The sequence below is a fragment of the Amphibalanus amphitrite genome, unplaced genomic scaffold, assembly GCF_019059575.1.
Source record: "Amphibalanus amphitrite isolate SeventyFive unplaced genomic scaffold, NRLGWU_Aamphi_draft 001366F_arrow, whole genome shotgun sequence".
Classification (NCBI taxonomy): Eukaryota; Metazoa; Arthropoda; class Thecostraca; order Balanomorpha; family Balanidae; genus Amphibalanus; species Amphibalanus amphitrite.
Genome location: NW_024882859.1, coordinates 111,783 through 134,870, shown reverse-complemented (window position 1 = coordinate 134,870; position 23,088 = coordinate 111,783). Strand labels below are relative to the sequence as shown.

Genomic DNA, 23,088 nt, shown 5'->3' with positions numbered 1-23,088 from the left:
AACTAGATAGCACTTGCTGTCATCCTAAAACATCTAACTACATTCCATCTAGTTTCTGACCAATAATCGACCCTTTATATTCGGTCCCATATATCTGATGTATCGTGAGGAATATGAGAGTCGCAAATCTATAATTTCACTTATGACGTCACTGTGACGTCATTTCAAATGGGATCGACACCAAATTTGGACACAACCTCGGCTAGGTATTCAGGAAGGTGTGTGCAAAGTTTCGCTTCTCTATCTCTTCGCGTTGCGACGATAGCGTCGCAGAAGTAAAGGGGGGGCAACTATATGCCCCCCCCCCCCCCAGCGGCCGGCGGGTGGCGCGGAGGGAATACGATTCAACCCTCATTCGACTTTTTTGCGCTCGAATTCGACTTTGCGCAAAATAAAACGACAGCGCTTAAAAGCGACAGTTGCCGCAAATTGCACACTCAAACTGCGCTGAAATACGACATTTCTTTCATGTCGCAAAATCTTCAAAGTTATGCATTCTAGGAAGCTCGCTGCAATGAAAAGAGGTAAATTTAGCCCCCCGGAATATGTGATAGTATCAGGACACTGTTTGATTCCGCCACAAATGAGAAAAACGCGATGCAGAACGATGCGGTGAAACTGCGCTCATTCGCGACAAATCGTGGGTAAATTGCGCCTGTATTCAACAGTCCTGTTGGAGCCTGAGTGGTCGAGCACTTTCCGTTTTTCTGTTCTCATTCGTTTATTTCGTAACCAATCTTTAAAAAATGATGCTCATTTGAAAGAGATTTTCTCGCTCGTCATTTCTGATGCATAATGCATACATTTAGTACATCACACTCACAACCATATGTACTTGAATTTTCAGATGAAGGATTTTGCCGCGAAGACGTAGTGGGTGTCGTATACCTTACCTAGATGTTGAGCTGGAATTCGGTGAACAAGTTTTTTTTAAATAATGACCTGAAGGTGACCCAAACACTTTTAATTGATAGGTGTGTTTGCAAAACGCATTTCGACAGCTTTTCTTTTGCTTTTAACACTGTATTTTTCTCGAAATACCGGTTTGAATAATTTTCCCGAGTCGACTTCAGGCGCAATTATCAGACACTTAGCCTAAAAACGACACTACCGAGTCAGATAAAAGCGCACTGCGCCATTTTACGACACTCTGCAGTATGATCCGAGCGCATATGCGCCCTTTCCAGACACTTTTATGTTTGATTTGGGCGCATTGCACTTACACTTGACGGCACAATTTACTTGACAGAGGCGGCTTCAGCCACTGGTTTTGTGGATTTAATGCCTTTTATGCTATACTTTAGCATGTTTAGATGTTAACGATCAGTTTTGTTGTATTTACTCTATGCACATACTTACCTGTTGCTTGCGCGGGACCCCTCTTCATTAGGCCTGTTATGCGTAAAGTATTAGCGGAGGGGATTTCCTTCGCACTGGTGTATGTGCTGCCAAATGTGTCCGTGTGGCGCTCAGCTGGTCGGTGTTGGCCGAGATATGAATGCATAGGTGTATGCAAGGCGGACGGCTCCAGTGGCGGTCCCAGGGGGGGGGGGCATCAGGGCCATGCCCCCCCAAAAGGCAAATCAGGGGGGATCATATCATTTGCCCCCCCCCCCCCAAACAACCGATGGGCCCCCATGGCCGTATGGGGCCCTGGCCCGTGTTCGATTGTCACGAGGCTCGAGAAACCCACGCCAGCTATTAACAGCTCCTATACCAGTCTTTGAGGGTCCTACACTGACCTCTGAGAGCCCTTCAGTGGCGGTCAAGCGTCCACATTGACCGCTGAGGACCCACATTGACCTCTGAGGGCCCTCCACTGGCCTTTAAGGGCCCCTAAACCGGCTTCAGGGGCCCATCCGGCGTCTGATAGCCTCACGCCGGCCTCTGGTGGCCTCATTTCTGTCTCTCTAGTCCCAAGACTAGCCTTTAAGTGCCTCTGAGGGCCCCGCACTGGATTCTGAAGACCCGATGTCGGCCTCTAAGAGCCCGCATCGGCCTCTGGGGGCCCATTTTGGCCTTTGAGGGCCCTCCGCTGGTCTCTGGGGTCCAACGCCGGCCCATACCGGCCTTTAAGGGCCCCACACTGACCTCTAAGGGCCCCATGCTGGCCTGTAAGGACCCACATTAGCCTCTGAGGGCCCCTGCACTGGATTCTGAAGACCCAATGCCGGCCGCTCAGGGCCCGCATCGGCGTCTGAGGGCCCATCTTGGCCTTTGAGGGCCCTCCGCTGGCCTCTGGGGTCCAACGCCGGCCCATGCCGGTCTTTTAGGGCCCCACACTGACCTCTGAGGGCCCATGCTGGCCTGAAAGGACACACATTAGCCTCTATGGGCCCTCACTGGATTCTGAAGACCCCATGCCGGCCTCTAAGGGTCCGCATCGGCCTCTGAGGGCCCATCTTGGCCTTTGAGGGCCTTCTGTTGGCCTCTGGGTTCCAACGCCGGCCAATGCCAGTCTTTTAGGGTCCCATTCTGACCTTTGAGGGCCCCATGCCGGTCTGTATGGGCCTACATTAGCCTCTGAGGGCCCCCCGCACTGGATTCTGAAGACCTGATGCCGGCCTCTAAGAGCCCGCATCGGCCTCTGAGGGCCCATCTTGGCCTTTGAGAGCCTTCTGTTGGCCTCTGGGGTCCAACGCCGGCCCATGCCGGTCTTTTAGGGCCCCACACTGACCTCTGATAGCCCGTGCTGGCCTGTAAGGACCCACCTTAGCCTCTGAGGGCCCCGCACGGGCTTCTGAAGACCTGATGCCGGCCTCTAAGAGCCCGCATCGGCCTCTGGGGGCCCATTTTGGCCTTTGAGGGCCCTCTGCTGGTCTCTGGGGTCCAACGCCGGCCCATGCCGGTCTTTAAGGGCCCAACACTGACCTCTAAGGGCCCCATGCTGGCCTGTAAGGACCCACATTAGCCTCTGAGGGCCCCTGCACTGGATTCTGAAGACCCAATGCCGGCCGCTCAGGGCCCGCATCGGCGTCTGAGGGCCCATCTTGGCCTTTGAGGGCCCTCCGCTGGCCTCTGGGGTCCAACGCCGGCCCATGCCGGTCTTTTAGGGCCCCACACTCCTCTGAGGGCCCATGCTGGCCTGAAAGGACACATATTAGCCTCTATGGGCCCCGCACTGGATTCTGAAGACCCCATGCCGGCCTCTAAGGGTCAGCATCGGCTTCTGAGGGCCCATCTTGGCCTTTGAGGGCCTTCTGTTGGCCTCTGGGTTCCAACGCCGGCCAATGCCAGTCTTTTAGGGTCCCATTCTGACCTTTGAGGGCCCCATGCCGGTCTGTATGGGCCTACATTAGCCTCTGAGGGCCCCCCGCACTGGATTCTGAAGACCTGATGCCGGCCTCTAAGAGCCCGCATCGGCTTCTGAGGGCCCATCTTGGCCTTTGAGAGCCTTCTGTTGGCCTCTGGGGTCCAACACCGGCCCATGCTGGTCTTTTAGGGCCCCACACTGACCTCTGATGGCCCGTGCTGGCCTGTAAGGACCCACCTTAGCCTCTGAGGGCCCCGCACGGGCTTCTGAAGACCTGATGCCGGCTTCTAAGGGCCCGCATCGGCCTCTGAGGGCCCATCTTAGCCTTTGAGGGCCCTCTAATGGCCTCTGGGGCCCAACGCCGGCCCATGTTGGTCTTTTAGGGCCCCACGCTAACCTCTGAGGGCCCCACGCTAACCTCTGAGGGCCCATGCTGGCCTGTAAGGACCCACATTAGCCTCTGAGTGCCCAATTCGGTTTCTGATGGTCTCAAACTGCCCTTTGCAGGTCCTGTACTGGTCTCTGAGGGCCCTAATTTTGCCCCTAAGGACCCAAACCAGCCTCTAAAGGTCCCACACCGGCCTCTGATGGTCCCAACTCCCATTTCTGTCTTTGGGACCCAAACTGACCCTTATGTGCCTCTGAGGGTCCCGTACTGGCTTCTGAAGGATCGATGCCGGCTTCTGAGGACCCATAACGGTCTTTAAGTGCCTCATACCGACACCTGAGGCCCCACACTAGCCTCTGAGGGGCCCCAAACTGGCCTATGAGGTCTCTACACCGGCCACTGATGGCCCTATTATGTTCTCTGGGGGGCTCAAGCCTTACCTTTGGGCGTCACGCACTTGCCTCTGAAGGCCCACATCAGCCTCTGGGGCCCTACCTTGGGCCTTTGCCCTTTGAGGCCCTTCGCTGACCCTTGGGTCTAACACCGGCCTCTGGGGGGTCTGACACCGTACTCTAAGGGCCCCATTGCAGCCTCTAGGCGATAGGTATCGCCGAAGCGCTATCGATGGGCCCATAAGGGCGCTGTACGGTGAGGAGGGCGCTATAATACGATAAGGAGGGCGCTGACAGGTCAGGAGGGCGCTGGCAAGTGTGGAGGGCGCAGAAAGATCAGGAGGATGCTGTGTGGTAAGGACCATGAAGGCGCCGACTGGTCAGCCCAGAGGGCGCCGAATGTGAAAAGGGCGCCGGCAGGCCATAAGAGCGCTGAATGGCGAGAAGGGCGCCGACAGATCAGAAGGGCGCCGAACAGACAGAAGGGCGCTGAAGATGATGCCAGGGTGCTAGATGGTCAGGAGATTGGGGGTGGATGTCTGGCAGTTCAGGATTGTGGGTGCATCTTCACCCACAAAGAGATATAAAATTGTAAACCTGGGCGCCAGTGCCGCATGGTGTACCGCAATGGCTAACCGTCGAGGGCGCCTAGAGTGCTGGACATTAGAAAGGCGCCTTCGGCGCCCCGAAATGATCGTGGAAGGCGCCGTCCAGTGAGGGCGCCTACTAGATTTGGGGGGTGGGGCTAAAGCCCAGTGTGCCCCCCCCCCCTTGGCTGCGCCCCTGTTTAGAGCGTTTTACTGTTGTGTTTTCTATCAAGATAAGGTCGATGAGATTGTTGCCTGTGCCCGCGTTATGTACCTACCTACTGTGTGCGGCCGTCTGATCCTTGCGGGGCGGACGACCATTGACGTCATTTCTTCAGCTGAGCAAATGTAAACAAACCTACTGACGAGTTAACCCCCTAATATACGGCCTTGGACGATAAACCGATTAATGAATATTATCCTGGGCCCTGGCCCCTGTCTCACCGCCCGACGCTGCGCGCGCTGGGAGCTAAGGCATACCCCTGACGTCACTCGAATGACGTTGCGAGCGATCTGTTAGCTTATGATGAATCGCGTTTGGAACAGAGGTCCTAAGGAACCAAGTACAAAGAGAACAGAGGTTTGAGTGTGAATGCTGCTAGCGTGCTGGCGGAGCGGCGCGCTAGCGTTTTGCGATGACGTCATAGCTTAGCGTCAGAGTGAAGTTTGTTGATATTGCCATGGAAACCCAACGCGCCGACGCGCGCAGCGCACTCAGCGATCTGCTGTGAAACACCACCCTGGAGTCAAGGTCACTGGAGTAATTGGGAGACATTTTCACTGAAGTTCCTCTACGTCATTAACGCCTTTGGTTTCACACTCGAACGCCGTCAACAGCCACAGTATCTATAATAGGGCAAAGTTTCCCGAGTATTTCATGATAGTAACTACAGAATGCAGATGGACCAGAGACATGCGATCAGCAGCTCATGACTATGACATTCGGTTGAAATAAATCAACCACCAATGAAGTCATAGCCTACGATTAGGCAGCCCAATTCAAAGAATATATGGAGCCGTAGATTTGTGGACGGCTCCGGCTCCGGTTGAGTACCTAGGCTCTTATTGAGCTTCGGACGCCACAAGCCATTTGCTACTTCTTCCCCACTTTCTTACCCCCCCCCCCCTTCCTCCCTGATTCCGCCACTGGCGGTTTCTGTCGCCTGCCGGCGCAGATGGAATGGGTGCGCTCGGACGGCTCAGTCGACTGTTGTTGTAAAGCGCAATTTGTTAAAATATGTGCAATTCTAACGCCGAATTAATTCGAAAAAGTGTCGAATGCCAAATCGTCTCCTGACTACAATGTTTGATGGATTGGCAATATCGTTGGTACCGAAGCATTATGAAACATTTATCTCGCTTTATTGAAGAGAGCAGGTTAAACTGAACACGTTTATTGTCTTTAATTGCGTACAACTCTCGGTGCGATATAAGCGCACTCTGTCTATTGAAAGCGCACCTCTAGGTCACGTGACTGGGGTGTGTCACGTGATTGCGCTTAAAACCGAAATCGGCGTCACAGGAGGCCCAGCGGCCGCCGGGTTAAGAGGGGTGAACAATGAACACAGGCGTAAAGCGATAGTTGCTTGTGCTAAATCACTAGTAAAATGCGTAGGTAAATATAAATACCTACAACGTTATGAATATCAACTCGGATCTGCACGTTGCACAATAAAAATTTGGTAGCATGTATTTAGCAGAGACCAGAGAATACTTTGTATACGTGCGCAAAGGCCTTAGTGACGCAATCGATGAGATAATACGTAACGCTATATAATACCAACCGACCAATCGTACTAGATTTGGAAATCATCATCATGATGTACTAAACATAAACTTGGTGCCCCGTTTGCAGTATAGTAACACAATTTGTTCATACATTTGCCCTGATGAGATGATGGCTTGGATAAAAGTGCACAATACTTCCACTTAGTGTGGGTTAGTATGGATAACTCTGCTCACTGAAAAAGACCAAAAATATATAAGTAACTATAGGAAAGGTGGATGGTGGAGTGTGGCAGCCGAGGCAAGAGCCAAAAGTTTGCTTCACAGTTTCACAACGCGCATTGTACAAGCAACCGCAGCAATTAACTCCTAATCTTCCCGATGTTTTTCATTACACTGTGGGAATTTCGGAGGCTCCTTAATGTTGACCAAATAATCCAGAATTGGAGGATCCGGAAATTCACATTGGTGGGTCGCTGAAAAAAAGTTCGGCTGAACCTGTTTGTATGATATAAAACTGTATCGGAATTCACTGGGATTGTATTGCGGATGCAAGTCCAAATATTTCGGCCAATATTGTTTGGCCTTGGTCACTGGACAACTACAATAAATAGCCTTGAATAACCCTATAAGTATAGCTCACATTGCAGCGATACCCAAAAATTTTTTTTTTTTGGGTATCGCTGCAATGTGAGCTATACTTATAGGGTTATTCAAGGCTATTTATTGTAGTTGTCCAGTGACCAAGGCCAAACAATATTGGCCGAAATATTTGGACTTGCATCCGCAATACAATCCCAGTGAATTCCGATAAAGTTTTATATCATACAAACATAAACCTGGGAAAAATATGACTCTAAAACAGCACTGAACCTGTTTGTCAGTGAGTATGTGAGTATGTGAGTGAGTTTGTCCAAGCTTTTTTGGACCTGGAATCAAAATGGGTGGACCGATCGGGACGAAAGTGGGACCGTTTGATTCGTCTCCGGCGAGGTAAACTTTTGGTGCTGGCCTTGGTTCGCTCGGTGCTTCGTGGCACATGCTATTCCGCTTCAAAGTTTCGGTGACACGAAATTTTTTGTCAAGGCTACAGGTCAACCCGAGGTCACCGGCAAAGCCATACTGGCGGGACACATCGGTAACACCTTGAACCAGTTTCCAGGGTGGTCACCGTCTGCGAGGGGTGCAGGCTGCACGTGCTGGGGTCGGAAAACCGTTTTGACGTGAGGTCCTCTGGCTCAAAGAAATTTTAAGCTATCAACCTCAAAATCGGTTCAATGGTAGTCCCAGGCAAGGCCTCCAAAATAATGCACATTTGGTTGAGCTTAACTCTGTGGTGCATGAGCTATGCACGTGCAAGCCGATTGCACCCCTTCGTACGTTGCCACGCCTGCAGGGTAAACGGCAGCTCTAACTGGTTCAAAACTTGCAGGTCATAAGAAGAATACATTTGATCACGACATTCCGGCGAGATAATTTATCTGTTGGTTTGGAGTTCGACAGGGGCATTAACCCGCGCCCGGCTGGGGGTCCTGGATTTCCACGCCCTGCTGGGGGGGGGTTGAACAACCCCCCCCCCTTGTAACTCGGCTCCTGGGCCACGTAGCGATACGCGGAAGGCGGCGTTCGAAAGAGCGTCAAAAATAATGACGAAATCACTTCGGTCAATTTTTTGGTCAGGTCAAAGGTCAGGTCACCAGAGGTCATTGAAGGCAAAATTTCGCCGATTTCCAGGTCGAATGTCGACAATTTCCAAGAAGCCAACGCATAACTCGGGAACCAATAGAGCTACAGCGAAGCGGAAAAGCGCATTCGATAGCACTATTAACGCCCTTTCTGAGTAATTCTCTCAGATTTGACCTAACGTCAACGGTTTTGCCTGCAGGGGGCAAAAACTGCAAAAATAGAGCCGATTTTTTCGGAAACAGTTTTTCTGCAATAACTTTTGACCCAAGCCCTGTACGAGCTTACTTTTACCGGCATCGTGTTCCTCTCGTCAAGACGCATCGAATGAACTATAACTTGACCTTGAAAGGTCAAATTCAAAATTTGACCTCAGGTCAAGGTCATGACCTGACCGGAAAGGGTCATGTTGCATATCAGTCGATCTGTATCGTCGAGCTGAACACATCTAAGGCGTTTTCATCGCTCTAGCATGCCCCTATCAAAAGTTATTTGCGAAAAACTGTTAGATACCATTCGTGACCTAAGATGACCTCAGGGCATACATTAGGGTCACGGACACCATTTTCATGTTCAGTGTGTCTAATCCACTTGTAATTCGGTGTTTGGGAGTGTTTATAATGTCTTTCGTCCAAAAGAGGCGCATTTCAATTTTCTCCCATTGACTTATAATGGGGAGGTCGCAAAATTGACCTGACCTTAGGTCATCGATATCAAAATTCTGAGATATACATTTTGTACATGCTATTGCTCTTAGCAATCGCTGAAAGTTTCAAAGCGATCGGTCATTCGGTGTAGCTATGACAGACATTGAAACTTTTTATGAGGTGAGGTCACTTCAAGTGACCTGGTGACCTGACCTTAAATGACCTAGGTCTGAAATTTTCACAACATGTGTAGAATTGATGTATGATAAGGTGTACCAAAAACGGCGGCGCTCCGCGCCGCCGTTTTTGAGATATTCGCAAAAAACACAAGGGGGGTGTTCAAACACCCCCCCCCCCAGCAGGGCGCGGGTTAAATTTCGACTACAGGGTCGAATAGAGACGACATGCTGCATAGTGCATTCGACCTCATTATTTCGTTTTAGACGGTAATCATTATCATTAGAAAAAGCAAAACGCTTTCTTTTTAATGAAGTCATTGGGCTATGGATCCTCCAATTCTGGCCCAAGGCAACGCACGAGCGCTGCCGGCATCTAGTTATATAACGATGCCGCTTTGGACCCTGATGGCTGATAGCCTCGTTCAGTACCACGAATGGTATTAGGTTCCCGATGTCGTGACGTGGTGTCGTGACTTTTTTGTTACCAAAATCACAAATTCCCAGCAAGGCTGCAGCCTACACAGACACATTTGTTATACTGTTGCGTCCTAAGCACGACAGCGGGGCCCTCGTCACCAAATATTGCAAACACCAGCTGATTATTTTCAGAGCCCGTAACACCCATTTCCTGGCTACCCGAGATAGGGGACACCGCCGGTGACGTAACACTGTCGTGGGAACTCCGCCACTGGCCGTCTGTTCTGTGTCCCAGTGACGTCATTATGACGTCAGAACAGCCGCACAGTCTGCCTGACTACCGGGCGGACGGCTGGTGTTCCATGCTCTGTCCGCTCATTATGACGTCACAGCAGCCACCCTGACTACCGGACAGCTGGTGTTGCGATCTCTGTTAGCATTGCAGATGTGGGAACGTCTATATTCAGATTGGTTCTGCTGAGCCGAGGTCCGGAGCGCCGCTCTCGTTACTCCGCGGCCTTCCTTCCAGTTTCCTCGGGGTTTACCTGGGGAAAGTACTGTACCCTGCGGACCGCTCCGGTCGGGTCCCTGCGGTGAACGGGGTGCGGGCTCCTCCACATGGCTGTGCGCTGTCAATTATCAGACACGGAACCGATCCAGGCGCCCCTGCCACCTTTGGGAGTGCGGTCAACAACCTAACCTCCAGACATGTCGCATTCATGATCTGTCATTAGTTCAGGCTGGTTCAGGCGGTGTTCATTACCACCCCCGTGGTCAGCGTCTTCATTTTTCAGTTTGCTTTCCTAATTCACGTCCATGGCCCACGTGCGAAGTCCATGGTTTCTGGCGTGTCTAGTCTCCACACTCCACAGTCTACACTCTACAGTCCAATCTGTGGCAGACTGTGCTGGCGACTTTCCGAGCTTCGCATTTTTAGCTATGGGCCCTATCTTATGTGCTGCTGTTATGAATATATGGTATATATTAGCTTCTCGAAACATGTCACTACCACAGTGACATTGATCAGAACATTGTGACCTGAATTTGTCTAAACCGAGCTGTGGTTTTCCGATCGTTCACCAGCCTTACTCCGGCAATAAGTCGAAATTCTGTGGGTAAAACGCACGGCCATTCGGACTATTGTCCAGTTCCACCACCCCGGTCCGATATATCATATTATCCGCGAAAACGTGCTGTGCATTATGTATGATACGAGTAGCCTGTCCAACTCATTACGTATTGACCATCGACCATATGCAACGTCTCAGTGGTAAAGGAGTCCTGTGACCTCTCGCCCGTCCAATGCCGTCCCATGAGAGGCGCTACGTGCCACGGGTACCTATATCCGACGGTTCCTGCTCCGTTCCGTGGCACGTGCTGTGCCCCTCCCCGCCGTGGTGCCACGTGCCACGGCACGCCCCCCCCCCCCCCCCCCCCGTTGGCCGCGTGCCGCCACATGACCCCAAACAATCACCGCTGTAGTGTTTCCCAGACGCCGCCGTCTGGAAAGTCTCTGTCTGGGGCCGGGAGCGGAGCGCCGGGTCGGAACCGGCCCGACCGGACTTCCCGCGCCGCCAGCTGACTGTGGGTGTGTGTGACGTCACTGGTGGTGGTGGCGGTGACGTCACTGGCCGCTGCGGTACGGGCCCGGCCGGCAGACGGCGGTCAGTCGCTGCGCCGCCGCGCCGGTGAGGGTTGTGCTGCCCGTGTCGGGAGAGAGGGAGGAGCACAGGGAGAGAGCGGGAGAGCTGGTCTCGCACACACACAGGGCGGCAGACATGAAGGTGCTATTGGTGAGTAGACCACGAGACCCATGTCATATGGGTGTTCGAGAAATAACCGTTATCGCCGTTTGATATTATGTAAATTGTTTGTAATTAGATGTATTTCTTTGTCAAATGACGTGATGACGCGAATTGATGTTTATGAAAACCAGAACAGTAGTTGGATAACGCTCTGCACGAGCGGGTAACACTTTTCGCAGTAAAAAGAACAACTAGTTTTAAATACCTGTTATATTTTGAATATTATCAAAAAGTCAAAAGCTCGTGTGATTATAAACAAGGCCATACATATACAAATTAAAACATTGATGCCACAGTAGTGAAAAAAATAGCAGCGCCGGGCTGTCACCTGGCCATTTGAAAACTACCGATGTTCCGATATCCCAGGTCGCATTACTTTTGTTTACCTATAGATTACGGAGCTAAATTTACTTACATATATGGACTACCAATAACACGCCTTTCGGGGCGGCAAACAAGCGAGCGAGAGGGTGAGCCTTGCACGTGTGGAATGGCAAGGGGTACTTGCAACCGACTTGTGCACGGCACCCTACTAACCGGTCTAAGGCAGTGAGCCAAATTTGAGCGCGATCGGCCCACTCTGCGCGAGATCTGGAAGCGGCACCCTGCACTTGCGCAAGTGCAAGCTGGGTCCCAACTCCAAACTGACTTTTGCACGGCACCCGACTAACCGGTCCAAATTTGAGCGCAATCGGTTCAGCCGCTCTCGAGATCTGGAATCGACCCCTGCACGTGTGCACGTGCGGCGGCACCCCAACCGTGAAACATGGAAATGCGTTGCCTGGTGGGTGCCTACTAGAGACGTCAATCGGATACCAACTTTTTGGTATACCGATACCAAACCGATACCAACTTGGTATTTGGTATTTCAATCCTAATGTGTTTGCTATTTTGTTGGTATCATGAACCCTCACTAATGTATAAGAGGCTAAGAAATCGGTATAAAGTTGGTATTTCCCTCATTTTCGCAAGTTGGTTTGGTTTGGGTATTTCCCCACGGTTTTGGTTGGTATTTGGTTTGGTATCGGTATTTCGATTTTCCGTAATTGACACCACTAGTACCTACTAGTGATGTCAATTACGAAAAATCGGAATACCGATACCAAATCAAATACCTACCAACCAAAACCATGAGGAAATACCGAAACCAAACCAACTTGGAAACATGAGGGAAATACCAAATTTTACCAATTTCTCAGCCTCTTATACATTAGGGAGGGATCATGATACCAACAAAATACCAAACACATTAGGATTTAAATACCAAATACCAAGTTGGTATCGGTTTGGTATCGGTATACCAAAAATGGTATCCGATTGACATATCTGGTGCCTACCTATATACCTAGACATGCCAAGTTTCAGCGCAATCGGCCCAGTGCTTTTGGAGATATTGCACTTGCTGCAAAACTGACACCTCTTTGTTTTGCACGTGGCACGTGCATAACCCTCGCCCGCACATGGGGGGAGGGTAGTTGCCACATTCGCTCGCTCGCTCGTAATCAAGCAATAAACCAATGAAATTTTTGCCACTAAATAAATGCCTATAAGCACCTAAATTATAGTGTCCCAATCAAAAATATAGAAATACAAATAAAATTAATAAACGAAAGATCATAATATATCTATAACAAATAACAGAATGCATGACTGTCTGTTTTGAAAATATATCTCCTTCAATTTCCTATCCAACCCATGTTGTCAGCTGGAGACATCGGCATGTTAAATATCAGCTAACGAGATATGACGTCATAAATGAACATCTCTACCTACACTGCACAGTTCACAGATTTGATAGTGCTACAATTAGCGACGCTTTCAATGCCAGGAAACATCTGCAAAACGTGTTCAGCAGGCTGCAAGTTTCCTGGCTCTACATGGTGCTTTGTACAGCTACAGATTTTCCTTTTCATACCGACCACTTGGGGTCAGGTAGGTCACGTAGGTAGGCCTTATAACTCAATGGGAAATGGAGCCGCTCATTTTCATCGGAACCACATAATTTAAAATCAGTTCATCGGTATTTTTATAACCCTCGCTGACAGTGGTTACTCTACCATCTTCGCCGGCAGGAGGAGAGGGGAGGGGAGGGAGAGGTGTTTAGTGTGCTATATGTACAGTGGATCTAGTAAGGATCTCCAGACGTAACTAGATGGCGTTGAGCCTTAGTCGAGTCCATGTCAAATTCAAGGAGAGGTCACTACCGAGCTGGCCCGTTGGGGAGGTGGGCTAGGGGGGGGCGGGGTGGCGAGGTCACGGTGTGGGTGACCTGTCAAACAGCCCCGGCGCGGTTGGGCACTGCCGCAGGCAAATGACGCACTCCAGCCGGCCTGTTCCATATCGCGGTGGTGGGCCCGGCGCGGCGGCCGGTAGCGTGGCCGCTTGGAAGGGAACTGGGAAGGATGATGAGGCGTGGGTTTACTAAGGCCGGTTTATCTATTGTCAACTATAACTAACTATGATGCACTCAAATAAATGCATATGTGATGTTGGCAATGCAGCTGGCAATGGAATGCTAGCGAATGCTGCGAGCGTCCAGTAGCTCTAAGGATTAAGGTTATTCGTATCTCCTGAAATTTTCAATTGATATAATTAAAGCACTAGAAAGATCGTATCGTTGGCCGGTTTTTGACTGGCTGGCGTTGCTTGTGTAGAGCGCTCTTAGGTAAATAATTATAACGGCAGGCCCTTTTTATGACGGGCCTCGGTCAAATTTAGTCGTTAAAAAGAAGATGGGGAAGCGTGGGCGAATATCCTATTTTTCTGCATTAAGTCTTGCATTAATAAGTTAAAAACAATAAGATCATTTAATAAAAATATTCGACCCGAAATTATGTTTTGTCTGACCATGATTGCGTGTAGGACCCCGGTGCAACCTGGTTTAACCCGGTCCAATCTGGTTCGGCTCCCTCATTTACCTTCGGGCTATAGCCTCGTAACATTAAGACGTCAGACATCCAACCAACAACTTTGGTCGAAACACTGTCCAGCACTTGGTCCAGCAAGCTGCGCAGGGCGATAGATGCCCGTAGCGTAGAGGATGGGTGACCTGTGAGCGGAAATCGATGTAGTGAGTTCGAGTCTCACTCCCGGCTCTGGCTTTATCTAGACACGAACCAAAACGTTTCCTTCTACTGCAACACTGACAAGCACGGTGATTTAGCTTTTCTCAGTATCCTCTCAACAACGTTAAAATTGTCGCACCTAAAGGTTTTGCTAAGTTAATCTTTAAGAAAATATTTTTGGTCATTTTCTGGCCCCATATCAACCCTTTTTCTTTTCTTCTCCCTTATTTTTTTATTCTTTTGGACCCGATAAAGCCCACCAATGCTGAGCGTGCCAAACAATGAATAAACATGGAACTCAAAGGACAATTTAGAAAAGCCTAAGACAGCATGCAAATGTCGACTAAAAGTTTAGGTCCTAGATTTCAATTATCATTTGTTTAAGATTTTTCTTAAGTGAATGGCGTTTTTCGCTTGCCCGTTTGTTTGAGACGATTATTCCCTTCAGGTGCATTTTTTCTGGCTGCACATGAAAAGGATATCACCATACCGGAGTGAAGGCACCCGCAACCATCATCCCTTCCCCTCAGCCGCGGCGCAGGTGGCGGGCGGCCCACTCCCGGCGCACGCACGCTCCGCGCCGCGATAGCGCGTCACTCCCCTCCCTCCCTCCCCCACAATGACCGGTGACCTCACTCCCCTCGCGATTTGGACTCACTCCACCCCGACCGTAGCGCCACGTGGTGGCTCTGGAGATCTTAAATAGACCCACTGTACTCGTAGGTACAGCCCCTTCGCGCTCGGCCAAAATTGAGCCAGCTCTTTGTTTACATGATATCATGTGCTGCTTTCGACGGAAAGTAGCCGACTGTATCCATTTTAGGCTTACATATTGATAAACGTATTGCTCACTGGTCATCTTGGAGCTCAGCTCAAATGCTTCCATTCAGACTTATTGAGAAATGTCCGAGGCAGAGGTCACCTAGAGCCAATGACCTCAGATGATCTCGGATGACTAGGACATACAATGAGTGAAAGATTATGCCTTCATGTAGTAGACACTGATGTCAAAGCTGGCATACCTACCTTTCACTCTTAACAGCAATAGAGAGGCTCAATATAATGCGACCATTGTGCTTGTTTGCCAGAGCTACGCCAACACGAGCTATAACATCATAAGTGGGATTGATTGATCAATTGCACATAACGGCCAGTAATCCCTCACTGCAGAAGTGTTATTCCAGTCCGAGACCCTTGACCTTGGTCGCCCCGTACCACTTCCCGGAGCTGTGGGTCGGTCGAACCGGACCCCCCCCCCTCCCCCCTCCCCCGGACCAGCTGGGAGGGGGATCAGGGGCGGCTCCAGACCACCGACCGGGGAGGACGGCGGCCGGGATGGCCTCTTGTGCCCAACTGCGGTCTCCCGTACGCACAGCGGAGCGTTGCCTAGCAACGGCTGTGTTACCATGGCAACCAGGTGATACCTGCTGTGCTCCACTGCAGTCCTCTCTATAGTCCGTCGGGCTCCTTTGGAATTGCCAATCGGCAAACCATTCCTCAATGAACACATGCTCCTGTGTCACTAGAGCTCCTATTTTTTTTTCTCCCCAGCTCCAATCGTCCTAGCCATTCCAGTTTTTTTTACGGTGCACCTCTAGCGTGGGTTGCGTGTGCTTTGTTGTACCGATTTGGCTGAGGCGGCCGCACCTTTTCTGCACGGCACTACACCACAGCAGCGTATTATACGGCTAAATGGACAGGTGCGGTACCCGAGCCCACTACTCCCATCAGTGGTAAACATTGTCATGGAGCAGTTGGGCGCGCTCTTAGTCACCCTCCTCGCTAGTCGAGACTCACCCATCTGGTATTCAGGAATAGGTACATCATCCTGATCCGCTTATCCCACACTAACTCCCGCATGTTCAATTTACATATAACGACGTGTTGCCGGCCCAGAGTAGGTACAGTCCACAGCAGAAGTAATGTGGGGCTTCAGTCATGGGCATATTCTGCTTCTGAAGCTTAGGAACGATTAGCCAGACTACAATGAAACATTGAATGTAGCTTATATGTATCGTCACCCTTGAAGCTGCAATTTTAGCTATTGACATCTTCTTTTCGATCACTCCGCATTAAACAGTCGCCAGTCAAAGCCAACCGTTGAGATTGGTAAAACCCTACATTACTTTAGCGGTGGGCTGTACATACCTGCTCAGTTTTGGCTTCAGCCTTCATGGTAAGAGTTCCTATTTCGATTTAATGGCTTGAACTTCGCGCCACCCCTCTGCTCCGAATCCAGTTCCTAAGTTTGGTTTATTTCCTTGTGTGTGTGTCGTGTGTTGTATTTCCGGGAGGAATTCTTACTCCATGATTTGCACCATATGTAGTTACGGCAGCCAAGCTATGTTGGTCGTTCCAGCTTTCGTCCATTGTTTGGCAAGCACACACTCAATTTATTACCCATGATAATAATCATGCAAAGCCATAGTCACCATCACGATTCAGAAAGCAGAGCCGATAACTACGGATGTGCACTGGCTGCTATCATCGTCAAGGATGTGGATTTGTCGTTGATGCCAGTTTACACAGGTAAATTATGTGTTGTGCACCTGCTGTAGCTGGCGGCTGCACCTCCCTGATACTTGGACCGTGTTTTGTCTGATGACGCGGCATGACATTGACCGCGGCACACACACAGCCCCGCTGTGAGTGTGTGCCTTAGTGACAGTCCGGGTGGGTGGGAGGCGCGTCATTGAGGAGTCACGGGAGGGTAGGAGGCGCGTCATTGAGGAGTCACAGGAGGGTAGGAGGCGCGTCATTGAGGAGTCACGGGAGGGTAGGAGGCGCGGCATTGAGGAGTCACGGGAGGGTAGGAGGCGCGTCATTGAGGAGTTCGGGAGGGTAGGAGGCGCGTCATTGAGGAGTCACTGGAGGGTAGGAGGCGCGGCATTGAGGAGTCACGGGAGGGTAGGAGGCGCGTCATTGAGGAGTCACGGGAGGGTAGGAGGCGCGACACGGAGGAGTCACGGCCGGCGGACTCTGACTCGGCGGCGAGTCGGTTTACCGAGTCGGACTCAGCTGTGTGAGACTCTGAGTCTCACACAGGCTCGGACGGGGATTTGTGTTTAACCCTACTAGTGGCAGGGGGGGGGTTGTTTTTATCCACCCCTCAGGTTTTTCGGGAATATCTCCGAAACCGCTGAAGCTACGATGCTGAAATTCTCTGACTTTTCCTAAAACTAAATTGGGCACATTCCCTGAAAATTTCAAGTTCATAACTTTACCAGGGGCGGCTCCAGAGCACTGGGAATTGGGGGGTCCTATTCGTGAAGCGAGTCATTTGGGCGAAGATCACGATGCTGCACCAGTTTTACGAACAGTGAATGAAAGGTATCATGTGATAACATATACAAAGTTATTGTTCATCCTCTTTTGACACGTTTTTGCTATAATAGGCGGATCCAGGCGTCCAAAAAGGGGGGCTATTTTTTACCTCCCAACATAGGTGCCCTGACACCGCCTATGCATGACCAATACAATTTTAGTCGTTCTCTCATAAGAAAATTGTAACATAACAAGACCATTGCCACCCTTTTTAGAAACAGTACCAACAAAAACCTTATTTACTATACTTTTTGTGTACCCCCAATCTCAATGATCTGTATCCGCCTATGATTTTTGAAAATGCATATTTTTAGGATCCATGTGAATTCCTGGTTCATTCTCTATCGATCGGCAAAAGTTGCGTTAAGATTGGTTCAGAAACCTGGCCGTGATAAACAGTCTAAAATGTATCTGCAATTTGCCCGTTTTTACCCCCCTCTACCCCCCTATTGACATTTTTTTTTTTTAGAAATGTAGATCTCGTTGAGCCAAATCGAATGCCGTTTGAATTTTGAAAATCGGCCGGTTAGATCTCGAGATATCAAGGGGGGGTCGTAAACAGCCCCCCCCCCCCTGCCACTAATATGGGGTAGCCAGGAGCCTGCCACTAATAGGGTTAAAGGGTGAACACGATCCCTTTCACCTTATACATGCGAATGCCGTAGTGCTTTGCTCTACAATTAGTCCATGACGGGGCCACTTTTCACATTGGCTTTCTTTTCGTTTTTTTTTTGTGCTTAGGCTAGTGGAAGGAGCAATTAATCTTCCCTTCTTTTTTCCCATGCATGAGAACCATGCGTCAATAATATTCAGGTGCATTATAGTAAAATATGTTCTACTTATTTCTGCAACTGTAGCGTGCTGGCTAGATCTATGAGTTATGGCTCATCCGGTTTTTACACGCCACCGGTCTTGGAACACATTTGTTTTACTTGGAACACATGTTTTGTAGATTAGCACATGCTATTTCGTTTATAATATTTCGTGCTGTATGCCTATGAAGAAGTAGGTGAGGGAAGCGCAGTCCCAAACGCTCCTCGCTAAGGAGCTAGTTACTTTCTGCCTACAAAGCTACGTTTAAAGACGATAGAGAGTACTAGTCAATGACACATACACGGCACACGCTCTATATTTCCACGTTCTGTGCTGCCCGACCCGGAAACGGCTCTCAAGCCCTATGATGCTGCACTGTTCCACTAGCGTACAAATAAGCAGAACTCTGCCTAAGTAGATACTGGTGGTATTTTTTGCAGCTACTTGACAATGTGGTATCCAGGTACAGCTCCACAGTCATCTATTGACGAGGTGTGTGAGGCATGTTCACTGTTCCAGCGCTGATCCGGGACATGGGCTGACGCCTTGCGTCATGAAGATCGACGGTATTAGTTCGTCCGCGGCTTGCAGCTGGCCTTTCAAGACGGGTGGTTTCGTTATCCATCGTAGTGGATGACATACGTAACGTCGCTGAGTTCTGACGTCACAAGGCCTGTTTTAATCAGCACTGGCACACCTGTTCCCGTTTATCGGTTGTTCCCCGCACTAACCCCGGAGTGGGGCGGACCTCACCAAATCCGGGTCAAACAACTGGCTGTGGGGCACCCAACCGAAGAAGAACTGTCTCCGCTCGGCTACCGCCACCGGACGGAAAGCCCGCACGGGAGCCGGACGGCGCCGGTCGGCCTCAGCCGCGCCACGGTCGCCGCCGATACAACTGCGGTGCATCCGGCTGCGCCGGGATCGTCCGCCGCCGCCGGCCCTGTCGCGGTGGCGGCGGCGGGCTTCTTTTCTTGGGTGACGAGTCGTCGATGTCCTGCGGTCGAGCTCTGCTGGTCAGGGTGACGACAGCTGGGCCGGCAGCTATTTTGGACCGGTGACGTCATTACAGGGAGGTTGTGGCAGTTGAGGTTCACAGACCACTGAACAAAAATCCAGTACATCAGTAGTGGACCGTGGTGACATTTTTCTTATTAGTAACAAGGTCTATTAAAGGGACCCTCCCACCTTCAAAAAAGTTAATGAATTGGCATGAAAGTGATGTCCCTTGGTTCAGAAAGAGCGAAAACGAATATCTACCAAATTTCACCGAAAAATATTCACTGGTTTTCAAGATATTAGGCTTTTACTTTTGTTTACTTTTTGGGATCTCCCCTGTTACTAGCGACTTTATTTGGAAGCAATAATTTGGCAGCCTTAAAGTGCGGCAGACGTTGCGCGCAAAGCAGCGTATACCACCACGTGTTAACGATGGTTTTAGTCTAAGATTTAAAAATCGTTAGATCTCCGCTGACGTCACAAATTCTAAGGGGGCATTCCAATGCATTAGCCCCTTAGAATCCGAAAACTGCAAGTTTGAAATTCCATATCTTCGAATTAAAGCATTTTTCGATGTTGTGAGTGCCCAAACCGGTAGTTGCAGGCCATGGCCACCAATTTGGCTATCTCAACTCAAAACTAATGTTAAGGTGGGAGTGTCCCTTTAATGTTTTCTCCAAACACATGATCCAGCTGTCAACTTTTTTGAAGGAGAATTAGCTAATTTACACTCAAATTCCATTTCTTCAATAATCAATATACCTACTTTAGTTTGATAAACACAACGGAGCATGAGGACACGAATGCATAGGCATTAGAATGATGATAACACAGACCTGTTTAAATATTTTTTATTTAAATTTAAAAGGGCCACATAAAATGCGTCTACACTGCATTTTATACCATGCAAGGCAATACCACATCCATAGCAGTAATGGTCTGCTTTTTGAAATGTGTACAGCTAGCCCTCATTGAAAGTCACAGTCCATGCCAATAAGCTTGAGAATGTCTATGTGATCCTAGCCCATTATCTGCATATCCGATCTCCAAGCCAGTCTGTCCGTGCCATTTCGGTGGTCCTTCCCGGAACGTATCGCGGTGGACCAGCCATAACCTCGTGTAATCCGTCCGCTAGCCGCTGTTTACACGTCGTGAGCACGTCAGATCTCCGTCAGCAGCGATCGCCGCAGTTCTGAACACCTGGACTGACCTCCCCCGCTCCCGGACCGGTTTTCAAAACCCAGTGATTTCATGCGACGAAATTACACTTAAAAGGGCAAAGTCTTGCAGTGGATGAAAGATTGAAGGGCATTTGTGTTGTTTGATGTTATGAGTACATTGCTACGGTGCTTTGGTACACTATTGCCGCGAAATGAGTCGCATTGGGTTTTTAAATGTGCCGTCTACGAAGTATGTCACGTATTTAGGGCGCTCAGAAGATTGAACGTCTCCTGCAGCCTGCCGCCGTGCACTACCTGTACCCTTATTTCCGCGTGTTTCACGCACCGCCGGCCTCCCCCGGCCGTTCAGCTGCTTTGGTGGCGCCCCTGCACTGCGGCACATATGTCGCCGCCGCGCGGCGTCACAGAGCGGCCACTGCGGCGCAGACGTGACGTGCAGTGGCGCAGCCGTGACGTGCAGTGGCGCAGCCGTGACGTGCAGTGGCGCAGGACCCACACTGCCGACACCAATTCAATGGACCGTGATTTGCATTTGATTTTGGCGAATTGTCCAGGAAATGGGCGGCTCTCACGCTAGCCGTTCATTGCTGTACAGTTGGTTTGGTTATATATGTGCGGTGGACCGATAATGGCCGTACTACGAATTAACCGAACCGAACTGACCGGCCGCCGGGTGACTTTAGTCGTATGGCGGGTTATTAATGGCATTGCCAACACGGAGCGGGACACAGGTCGTTGGCTTCTGATATCAGCGGTGTTCTCTATAGTATAGCTAGGGCACGAATAGGCGCCTACATACAGGCCCATAACTGGTGTAGTGCTACATAGGCAGTTTGAATTTTGCCTGTGTTACCGTCCCCTCTGCAGTCGCCCTTTTCTCAGGCGTCTAGCTGCATACAATCATTTCTATTTTAGCACTTTCGCTTTTTCGCAGCAAGAACCAGCGTCGTTCGATGCTACCACTTACTGTAAGCGTGTGAGCGACCGTCTTGACTCTTGAATATGTCTCAGTACGTATGTACTGTGCATTGCTTGCTCCATCGGAATTCGTTTGAAAACATATTTCTGAGCGGGGACAGTGTACATACAAGGGTGACGACACTCGGAGCCACGCGAGCTATGCACCAACTGACACTGGGTGACACTGGGTGACACTGGGTGACCTGCTCTGGAGTTATCGCCTCAGGGCACCAGGGAAAACATAAACACAGCACCGACCAGTAGCCCAGCCAGACCAGATATCCAGGAACAGTGCTATGCTGAATTTTATGTACATACAGCATTATAATATCCTTACTGAGTCAAGCACACTTTCCGGTGTGTGTGAACACAAACCGGTTCTGCCAATTGGCTGAAATTATCGGTCTGCTGCTGTTCGCTGTCTAGTGTCCAATAAGCCAGGCCGTTGCCGATAATGTTGATTGACACAGTGCCACAGGAAACGATAGGTTCTTTAGCTCAATACAGAACTCAGAGGGGAGCCAACTCGGCAAGGTTAAGGTGTCGCTGTCATGACCCGCGCGAAGCGATGAACACTGAGTCGACTAGCAGACTTTGCAGAGTGTTAGTAAATGACAATGTGTCATGACTCACCCTTTTGTCGGGTGCGGGGAAGTGGTGGTTCATGTTTCAAGTTTGGTCACGTTCGGCGCATCTCTACTGAAGTGTTGATGGCTCAGCAGCGGTCACTGTGGACGTTCTCCAAACCCGTAATAGCAGAACTTGGAAATGTATACAGTGAACACCGAGACTCAATACTCGAGTGGCCGTTTATGGGAGCGCTTGACTTTCAGTCTGCATCGGTGGTGCATGTGCATTCCAACTCATTTAACTTAAAGGAAATAGTTCACTTTCACGAAATTATTTTTTTTTGCAACGGATTTATGATTTTTTATGTTCAAAATAATCAGCAAAGAAAATAAAACTGTGGTCGATTTCACAGCCAGTTAGATAAAAGATAGATATTATTGTCAATATCAAGCGATGTTAACACAAAAGTAGTCGCACTTCACAGAGGGCTGGAACTCCCCAATAACGACACCATTCCATCCCTGGACTCCCCGACCTGCCGTTCCCCTTCGCTGCTCCCACCGCACTGCTGCCTTGCTGCCAGTGATCCCCGATCTTATGCCCTCTCCACCAATCCCCTTCGGCAAAAACCCTGAATTCTAGGGCCTAGCCAATCAGAGATCACCAACACATCAATAAGTCAGGCTCCTTGATCTGGTTGCCATGGCAACATAACAATTGTCACGAACTTCCTAATTCCGAATTAACACTACAACAATTGTCACGAACTTCCTAATTCCGAATTAACACTACACTCCTCCCTGATCATAATTGATCACAACTACATATATCTCGGGTCTGCCGCCTCCTCGTGCTTCTCCTCAGGGCCGGTGGTGGCTCCGCTGTGCGTGTTCCATTGAGACCAGTCCTTTCTACTTGCGTCAGTCCTCCGTCCCTATCTGCTTGAGCGTCCTCGTTTTGCGCGAAACTGTCCTCTTCCACTTCTGTTTCGTCTGGATCGTCTGCGTCCCGCACATGTCCATGCTGTGGCTCTGAGTCATTTTCTGCTCCTCCCAGAGCTCTTCTGCGCTGCTGTACTGAGATCAGCAGCGGCCCGTCGT

The 23,088-nt window shown here is 50.0% G+C and overlaps 1 protein-coding gene across 1 annotated transcript in view; it reads left to right on the top strand.

Moving 5' to 3' along the window:
• The first annotated feature begins 10,830 nt into the window (after positions 1–10,830).
• LOC122372493 (neurotrophin 1-like) overlaps positions 10,831–23,088 on the top strand; it is a 33,907-nt gene continuing 21,649 nt past the window's right edge. Inside the window, exon 1 of the mRNA XM_043349712.1 lies at positions 10,831–11,064. Within this exon, the coding sequence (XP_043205647.1) occupies positions 11,050–11,064 (15 nt within the window). The 5' untranslated portion in view covers positions 10,831–11,049. The remainder of the gene's footprint in view (positions 11,065–23,088) is intronic.